This window comes from Pygoscelis adeliae, unplaced genomic scaffold (genome assembly GCF_000699105.1).
Source record: "Pygoscelis adeliae isolate BGI_AS28 unplaced genomic scaffold, ASM69910v1 Scaffold175, whole genome shotgun sequence".
Classification (NCBI taxonomy): Eukaryota; Metazoa; Chordata; class Aves; order Sphenisciformes; family Spheniscidae; genus Pygoscelis; species Pygoscelis adeliae.
In genome coordinates, this window is record NW_008824941.1 from 2,456,368 (window position 1) to 2,466,443 (window position 10,076).

Consider the following 10,076-nt stretch of genomic DNA (forward strand, 5'->3'; position numbering starts at 1 on the left):
ACCCTGTGTGCAGCACCCAGCTAGTTCCTACATTACATGTTCCCCATTCTGAGGGCAGGACTGGAGGTCCATGCTGAACCCTGTTCCAGTATTTCAGATAGGGCTCAGTGCTTCATTCAGCATGAGAGGAATTCCCCATTTTCCCCCAAAAGAAGCTAATTTAGCTGCTGGGATTTGGCTGTTTTGGTAGATAACTCTACTACACTCTCAAAAAGTTAGCTGAGCTTCTAATAGGTAGTTACTATTGTCTAATTTACTAATAGTTTACTAATCCACCGTTAGTATTTCAGTGCTCTTTGAAGTGTTATTATCTGATCTTGCCCTTTCAAGATAACCTACTATTGTCAAGACAGAACATTTGAAATCGACTATCTCCAAAACTCACATGGGTGTCTAACAAATCATGTACTCAGTTAACCAGATCTGAACCTTCAAGAATGTCATCAAATACTGTGAATCTTGGCAGTCCTGAATCTGTACTTGTATGTGAATTTTGTACCATCTCAGACCACTTGAAATACAATGATAATGATTGTAGTTTAGATATCTATTGGGGGACAGAGAAGTTTGTTACTTGGGAATTGGGTTCTCATCTAAAAGTTCCAGGAGTATTTTAATTAACACAAGAGACATGGATTTGATGGGTGGACCACTCGGTGGATAAGGAATTGGCTGGATGGTCATGCTTAAAGAGTTGTGGTCTCTTGGAAGTGAGACTTCCACCACTTGTGGAAGTGATAGTGCCCCTGTACTCGGCACTGGTGCGGCCGCACCTCGAATACTGTGTTCAGTTTTGGGCCCCTCACTACAAGAAGGATGTTGAGATGTTGGAACGTGTCCAGAGAAGGGCAACGAGGCTGGTGAGGGGTCTGGAGAACAAGTCTTATGAGGAGCGGCTGAGGGAGCTGGGGTTGTTTAGCCTGGAGAAAAGGAGGCTGAGGGGAGACCTCATTGCTCTCTACAACTACCTAAAAGGAGGTTGTAGCGAGGTGGGTGTCGGTCTCTTCTCCCAAGTAACTGGCGAAAGGACGAGAGGAAATGGCCTCAAGTTGCGCCAGGGGAGGTTTAGATTGGATGTAAGGAAAAATTTCTTTACTGAAAGAGTAGTTAAACATTGGAACAGGCTGCCCAGGGAAGTGGTTGAGTCACCATCCCTGGAAGTATTTAAAAGGCGGGTAGATGAGGCGCTTAGGGACATGGTGTAGTGGGCATGGTGGTGTTGGGTTAAGAGTTGGACTCCATGATCTTAGAGGTCTTTTCCAACCTTAATGAACTATGATTCTGTGAAATATTTTAATAAGCAAGTTTACTGCTGAAAACATGATTATATCCAGGAATTACCTGAATCTCATAGAATTATTGAAGTCTTGTCTTCTACAGAAGTGAAAAAGCAGGAGCCAAATCCTCTATTCCAGGTTTTACTCTAGTCTATTTCCACATCTGGATCCAGACAACAGTTTAATCATGTGTACTGGAAAACAATTCCCCCTCCCTGGAAGTGTTCAAGGCCAGGTTGGATGAGGTTTTGAGCAACCTGATCTAGTGGAAGGTGTCCCTGCCCATGGCAGGGGGGTTGGAACTAGATGATCTTTAAGGTCCCTTCCAACCCAAACCATTCTATGATTCTACGATATTTCTGCTCTTAACAAAGACAATGCTAATTTCAAAAGGAATATACAATTAATAACCTCTCTAGGGAATTTGAATTTTGTCTAAATATTTAATTATCATGAGCAACACAATAAGATTTTTTTTAAATGGGGAAAGTATATTTGTATTTTTCTTGTTGATTACAAGGGGGGAAAAAAACAACCCCTTTGTTCTGTTTCTCTTTTTACATAAGTATTGGACTCTTTACAGCTTTGTACAACTTGGAAAAACATTGTTGGGCTACACTTTCTCTCACACTAAGGAAAGGATTGTGTGTGTCAGAAGACTTGCTCTTCCTTTGTCTAGACGTCCTGGTTTTTGTTTTGTGGGAGTTGATAAACATAGCTTTTTGTTTTGTTTTTTTAAATAAATTTTTTACATTAGTGTTTAAAACAACAATGATTCTCTATGGCTAGCAATTACTATTTTTTCTTTTTTCTTGTGTTAAAACTATTTTAGGAGAGTTAATATTTCTGGAAGTGTAGAGATAAAATGTGTGGAACACTTCTTTCTATCTGTTATACACATGGCATGTACTATACAACAGGCTTTATATTTGTGGAAATCAGTATTAACATTATTTAAGTTTTATTGTGCAATTGATCTTTAAGCAAGGAGAGGATCAAGAGTCCTGTCACACAATGCTTATTTTAGAAAGGGAGATGTGCTTTTTAACATCGGTTATATCTCTTTCTATTGCCTAACGTTTCTTTTCCTTTTTATGTTTAGTTACTATAACTGAAGGTGGTGCAATCCAGATTTCCAATCCAGCCTCTGATGGTGTCCACGGACTACAGACATTGACAATGACAAATTCAGGAGCTCCTCAGCCAGGTGCTACCATTGTGCAATATGCAGGACAGTCACCTGATGGCACACAACAGTTTTTTGTTCCTGGAAGCCAAGTTGTCGTTCAAGGTATATTTTATTAGTCTACTGTGGTTTAGTTTTTTCATATGAAACAATTTTTCTTAAAAGGCTTTTTATTTTGTGTTGACATTATTGCACTATTAAATAAAATATTTATGCATAACAAGATGAAAGACAGTCTTAGGAGGAGACTCAGCTTCTCATAAAGCAGCTACTTCATTTGATTAAAAAAGTTATGAGGAGGAAATAACAGTATAAAATCACTTTCTGCTTTGAATTCTGTTGTCCAGACTCTCAGAGAGATGTTTAATTGCAGTAAAGGTGCTGTTACAGATGGAAATAAGATGCTGAGGGTGCATCTCATTTAATATAAAAAACTAATTTGTTTTTTCAGCAGTTAATCAATCTTAATAAAACACAGGTTCTGAAGTTAGTTGGATATGTTTAGGGCAGAATTTCCTTGCAACTTAAGACTCCTGTATTTATTAGAAAGGAGATCCTTTACTGAAGCTAGTTTTCTCACAGAAGAACACTTTGTAGGTCCTATAAAATGCACACATGTGAATTGAACTGTGAATAACAAATTCTTGAACCTTACTGTAGTTTATGCAGGATTTTTTTTTCCTTCCACTGTTCCCAGCCTTTTGGAAACGCTGAGGGAGATTGAGAACCAAAGGTATCTTGGATTCTTATCAATATGAGGGAAAGTAGGGTTGGGATTTGGGTTATGCTGAGGAAAACCTTTGAAAATGGGGAAGAGATTTCTGTATGGAGACACTAAATTAATGGCTGCCATGGAGGATATAGGGAATTTATTTTCTCTATTTTTTTTTTTAATCGGTACAGGGAAGTAGGGAGGCAGGGCTGTATGAATGCTTTCTTAAGCCAAAACAGCTATCTGAAATAAACCATGAGAGGAGCTAGGAAGACTTTAAATATGTATTCATGGAGTGTATGAGAGTCATCAATTAAATGTAGACACAGATATCTGAGATAGTTGGTGAAGTCCAGGTTGAGGTGCTTTTTTTTTTTTTCCCCCTAATATGGATGTTTGAAGTAAGTTCTGGCTTTAAGTGGCTGTTTCTCTCCCTTTGCTGTAAAGGAAGCCCAGGATGTAAACAAAGCTAATAGGTTGTAGATATCTGAACTTGTTGAGGCAATGCTAAATAATGATGCCAAACTTAGATTCTGCTATTGCCTCTGGTTAATTCTTTGCTAAAATACATTGTCTTCCCAAGACTTTTCAGAAGCATTTCAAGGAAGCTCTAAGACTGTAATATGAAAAACCCTTAGCCAATATGTTAGTTTTCATCATGCAGAGAGCACTGTTATAACTTCCCTAAATATTGTTATGAATACATTCTTAGCAAAGCCTTAAGACCCAAACTTGGCTGTTCCCCAAACAAATTTCCCACTCTGGTAGTGCGTGTTGTCTGCGTGTGAGTCTAATATGTTTTCTATAGACATGCGTACACATTGCTTAAATTAGAGGACTTCTCTGTCTCTCCAGGTTGACTGTAGTATTTTGTATGTATTGCTTTGATTCTTCAGAGCTTCAGGGGCGGGGGTAGTGGGGAGCAGAGAGAGTAGCTCCTCAGTTGTTTCCTAAAACCAACTTCCTATTCACTCTCAGTGATGGACTCGACCACTTGATGGTATAGCCCATTAAGTGTCTTGCCTGTGATGAAAACTTTCAAAACAGATTCAGAGGCAGTTACTGAATACCTGCTATATCCTGTTTCTGGAAGCTTCTAGATACTTACAACTAAATTGATTTGTTCTTTGTCTGTGCTCAGAGAAGTTGACTTCCTGGAATTCTCCGTTCCTTTGGCCCAAACAAAGTCCAGTGCTTTAGTGATGCTCATAGCTGTTGACACAAAGAAAAATGCTACATAGCATATACAGGGAAAAATACAAAGGGAATAGTAAGTGAGCATGAACTCAGATGATGATAAGATAAAAGTTTTCAACTTATTATACAGGCTATTGATACTGGAAAACCTTTTAAAAAAAAAATCTTTAATAAAAAGAGAGTATGTAAAAAGAGTATGAAAGCACCTGAGGATGTTTACAGTAATACAGATCTCTTTATGCTAATAATTGCATATTGTCAACAAACCTGAGTTATTCAGGATGGAGTGAGAATTAGTTGGATATACAAGTCCCTAATATGTCCTTACTACAGGTCATCTTGCTTTTGCTAGAAAGTCTGTAGGAATATAGTTTATGAACATTTGTCATCTACGTATACTTTGTAGTTGACTGTTTACCTAATATCATGATAGCACAGATTATAATAGAAAAGCAACATTCTGCTTAGCAATCTTTTCGCTTATGTATATTTTTATAATGATTTTGGGTAGACAGCGTATAAATTTTATTTGTAATAATGACAGAAATAAAAGAAGAAAAAAAAAAGTAACAAATATGAATCCTAGGGCAGAAGACATCTGTTTCAGAATCTTTCAGATAGCATATGTATTTATATTTTTTCTAAAGTATTTGTTGATGAATCTCATGTAATAATAGATGGCATCACATAAACCCTGAGCTTGATATTTTCTGATAACCTGTGATGGGGAAAAAGGATTAGTACAAAAGCGCCAAAGGTGTTGATCCAGCTGAGTGATATTTCATTTGCTACGAGTTTACATTCATAGGCAAAGTAAGAGGCAGTTCTGATGTCCTGACACTTTCCTAATACAGGTTAAGGGTTTTTTTGCTAGCTGAAGCAAGAGTTTAATTATTAGTGAAAATGAGTGTAGAAAAGTTGTATCAAAAATCATTCTGTTGGGATCTATGTGTGTTTTCACAATATGGTCAGTGAAATGAACAGTGATATTTGAGATCTGTGGCTTGAACTTCTGCATGCTTCAGTTCATATGATCCTGAAGTGGTCCTGTAATCACAGGGTGCTCCTTTTTTGCATTGATGCTTCCATTATTGCTGTCCTTGGCAAAGTTTCACAGTTGATGAATTACCAGCCTGAATTTGTTTATTACAGACAAAGACCTTAAAAGTTTGCTCTGCCCTAAATACAGACCAGTGCGTGGACTGTTGATCTGAAACTAATTTCATTTAAATTGATGTAAATAAGGAGTAATTTTTGGTTTTTATTTTTTAAAACTAAGTCAACCAGATCTCTTGGACTTTTTTTGAAAAAGGATGCTGTTACAGCATCTGAAATCACTAGCTTTAGGTTGACTTACTTTGTTGGAGCTTTCTTCAATCTTTTCTGAAGCTTTTAACTGAAATTAAATGAGCGGGTTGTGGGTTCCCCCCCAAAAGCAAGGAGCTTTAGCCTTTCATTTACCTGTTTGTTATAGCTTATTAAGCTTTCCTGTCTTACATGTCTGTCCGACAGAGTTCTCTGCCTTTTAGTGGAACTGCTCCAATCAAAACAATTGCATGTCTCTTTAAAATTTCCCTATTTTTTATCCAATCATTACTTTTATCATTCGGATTCATTTATGAATTCTAGAGCCACATTTTAATTTCTGTCAGTCAGTGCTGTGAATTTTCAGGTCTTGCTTTACAGCCAGCTTTGTGGTGAGTGCTTTCTGTAGCTTTATGAATAATTCAAGGGAAAAGAACAAAGCTAGGCTCACAAAAATATGGAAGAGAAGGGAAAAAAAAGGTTTACTGGAAAAGGAGTTCTTTGGGCTGCGATTTCAGTGAGCTGTTCCAGTGACAGAGCATATTAATGACAGTGGTAAGCAAGTGAGGTCACAGTGATGTCAGTGCTCTTGCTTGTAATCCTGCACATGCTTGCTAGTTTGGAACAGTTCATGCTGAGCTCTGGTAGAGGAACAGGAGAATCGTGTGTGCAGAAGCTGATCATGGCTGTTACAGGAGATGAAACAGGTAAAAATTTTGTTAGTCTTTTACATGATATTTCTGGATGTCTGAGCAGTGCTTGGTTGGTATTTGTGACATTTTCTTTTGAACCTGTTGCTGTAACTCTTTCATCTTTCAAAACCAGTACAAATACCTTCTAGTATCTATACAAATATCTATACAAATACATCTAGTCAGTGTAGGATTTCAGGGCAATTTTAACAGTTTCATTTGGGGGAAAAAAATCACTGTTAGTGCATGAGTTCTTGCACAGATTGATTCAGATAACTAATCTTTACTATTTGATGTAGGATTTTGCTGAAAAATCCACCACTCTTCTTTTAAATTATTCTTTATTGTGGAGATAGTCATATATGTTACAATGTTTATAATTGTTTTTTATTTTGTAAAAATGACACTGCTTTTTTGTTTAGCAGTAAACACTTCAGATTTGATAGCTAAAATAGGCTTAAGCATAGCTGTAAGAGAAAGGTGTGCATTGTTTCAGTAGGGTAAATAAACCCTATGCTTTCATTATTAAAAAAAAAAACCTGAACGCAAACAAATTTGAGAGAGCAGTAATTTTAAGTATTGTAACGCCTGCTTGTTTTCTCCTCCACTGTTAAAATGGTCTGTTCCTCAGCTAATTGAGTTCAAAAGGCTGACGTCATTAGATTTCCTGGAATCGTGTTGCAGTAGGGAACTGGAAAAGTTAAACTCCAAACAAGATACACATTGACGTCAGCTCCAAGTCATGCTGCGATTTAGTCAGTTCCTTTCTGCTTCGTCAACTGCCTCCGGCAGATCTGTAATGTTAACCGGTTCGCGGCCGGTACCTACGTGCTGCTGCTCATTGCAGCATATTGTTTCATTAATCCAAAGATAAGTATCTTCTCCAAGTCGACATTTTGGGTTTTTTTTAATGCTCAAAGGGATAATGATTCATGCCTTGTTTAGCCAGTTTAGTGGTGAAGTTAAAAACCCTTTGATAGTCTAGTCCCATCATTATGACTCACAGAAGGGGAGAACAGATGTACATAGCGTGCATTAGGCTTTTTTTCTCCTGGGTAGTCACTGAAAGAACTCAAGTGCAGGGATGCTCTCTAGTGTTCAGCAAGTTAGTTTTTCCAAGAACTTGCTGATACAAGGTGGCTGACTTTTTTTGGGGTTTTTTAATATTTTTTTTTTAATTTCTCAGAGCTTAATTTACAATGTTACTTGTACTCTTCCAAATGTGGTTTGGTTTTTTGGTTGGGTTTTTTGTTTGTTTGTCTTCCTGTTAATAATTTACTTTTTGTAATTCTCAACTCAAAGCTTCAGGTTTTCAGTGACTTTTTACTCCCTTGCAGTCTTAAGGAGAAAAAAAAAAAAGCAAAAAAGATGACCTGGGGCAATGTGTTAGGGAGATACACCATCTCTAAGTTTGTTGCTTTGTTAGCAGTCTCAGACCTACGTCTGATATGTTAAGAATGACTTTAAACCTCCATGGAGTTTCATTAAAAATGGCCAGAAGTTTGTCAGCCTGGACCAAGGTGTGTTGGATTTTTCTCTCAGATGCTGAAATGGAAGGTACCCTTCTCTGTAATATGTAGATACATTACTATGAATTTTTTCAAGGGTATTTTATCCCCCCTGCTTAAAGCCTGTTTCATCTTTCCCAGTGTCTTTTTAGGGGGAAACAGTCTTTTATTGTAACTTTTTGAGATATTCTACAAAAAATTTTGCAGACTTCGAAAAAATTTATTTGCAATAATGTATCGTAAAGCACATATTACTGCACAACTAAAAGATACTTTGTCAATGCTATGCTTCCCCCCCTTCCCCCCACCTGTGGTGTCTGGGTTCACAAGGTCTGTACCACCAAGATGGTTATTTATCTCTGTTACCATGCTGGTAGATTTATAAATGAGCCAACTGTTAGGCAGGGACAGACACGACTGGAACCTGCTCACACTATTCATGCAACATGTTGTTACTTAGTGTTGTTTGCTGATCCCAGCTGAGATAGGGACTCACTTTTTGTTAAGCTGTGTTGCAGGTACATATCAGATGGGAGTCCTGTTAACAGCAGCAGCAGTAAGTCCTGCTAGCTAACATCTGAGTGTAAATCAAACAGACAACAAAGTAGTTGGTCTCACCAGGCTGAGGTGACCTGGGTTATGGGTGTTTCCCCATGACTTGATCTACAAAATGGTTCACTTGGATTTCTAATTCATTGTAGCTAATGCAAACTAAGATAACATCTCTTTTTTTAACCTAGTGATGAGAGATAGAAAAAGGTAGTTCTTAGAGTCTATAAAATGTATGTAATGTGACCAGCATAAAGGTGAGCCTGAAGACTTTCTAAAATTCCATTTTTATAAACAGTGAGCTGAAGTTTTGTCCCATTGACATAACTGGGACTGCTAAGAGATGTGGAGAACTTAAAGAAGGGGTTAAGTAATTCTTTTGTAGATGTACAAGACAACTGAGCCCTGGGTTCATGGCGGCTGCCTGTTAGTGCTCACAGGGCTCTCCTGGGCTGATTTCTCTCTCCCTCCCCCATCCCCAGGGGATTATCCGTAACCCAGGTCAGTTCACTGGTCCAGTTCATCTTGTAATTCCACAAACACTTTTACCCACAGGACCAAGAAAAGGGGGAGGTGCAAAGTGTTTAAACTGATAATGATTTTGGGACATGGCTGTGGAATTGTAGTCTAAACACAGCTTGATCCTATTTTTTGTATTTAATTAGTGAAGCACCTGCATTAACTTAAGAATAATAATAGTACTTTTTTAATTAAGTTTAGGTTTTTGGTTTTTTCCTCCTGTAGTTGACTGATGTCTCTTTACTGCTCTGCCTGTCAGCCTTCCCAAAGTGTTTTTGTCTACATTTTATTTTTCCAAGTTAAGTTTTTCCATTATTTGAATATTGCTTTAAAGAATTAAAGTATAAATTAAGTATAACATAACAGCCCCTGAAATTTCATCTTTTATATTCAGTTGCTTTAATGACAAAATTTGAAGTTTTGTTCTGTGATAATATAAAATATTTATGGAAAGGAATAAGTAAATAGTCGCTTATAATTTGAAGAGGGATATAGGGGTTTTTTGTTTGTTGTTTTTTTCTATGTCAGACAAGACACAAGTACTTAGGACTTTCACAGTGTTTTAAAGTTGGGGTACATCATGTAGGAACAAAGTACCTCAGAAATACAGAAGTGAGGTGAGACTATCAGAAAGGTATTGGTTCCAAATAACATGTCACATTTCAGATCTGCATTTAGCTTGGGGAGAGTTCAAAACTGGTAGGCTCAGGAGCTGAATCTGAACTTTTGCACTCCGATTTACTGTGTAGCTACACCCCTTCCTGTGCAACTGCCACTGCCTCCTCCTGCCCACTAATGCTGCAACATCTTATTTGTGGTCCTCTTGCTCAAGGAACATACTCCTGTTCACCATGAGCACTTGTCTGTTCCTTTTCATTTTGGCAACAGCAGCTCTCACTGGTTTTCCAAGGGTTGCCAAACTGCTGCTGTAAAGGGAGGAGAGGCAGTAAGGCTGGTACTGTTGCTATCACAGGGAAGGAGGAGAAAGTTGACTTCTGAAGCAAGTTGACTCCCGAAGCCCCTGTTGGATGACAGGGGTAGCATATAAACCTCAGTGGCTGCAACAGCAGGACCATCTTTTCATGGGATTGTGCAAACAGGAACTAAGTGTGGATGCTCTGACAGTGTTTC

The 10,076-nt window shown here is 37.9% G+C and overlaps 1 protein-coding gene across 7 annotated transcripts in view; it reads left to right on the plus strand.

Annotated features, from left to right (window-relative positions):
- Positions 1-10,076, plus strand: part of CREM (cAMP responsive element modulator) — a 31,344-nt gene that overhangs the window by 17,958 nt on the left and 3,310 nt on the right. For 5 of the 7 annotated variants that reach the window (XM_009325535.1, XM_009325536.1, XM_009325537.1 and 2 more), the window contains one exon: positions 2,380-2,568. In XM_009325535.1, the coding sequence (XP_009323810.1) occupies positions 2,380-2,568 (189 nt within the window). Of the gene's footprint in view, positions 1-2,379; positions 2,569-6,294; positions 6,385-10,076 lie in introns of those variants that run through there. The other 2 variants (XM_009325540.1, XM_009325542.1) reach the window with 1 other exon arrangement.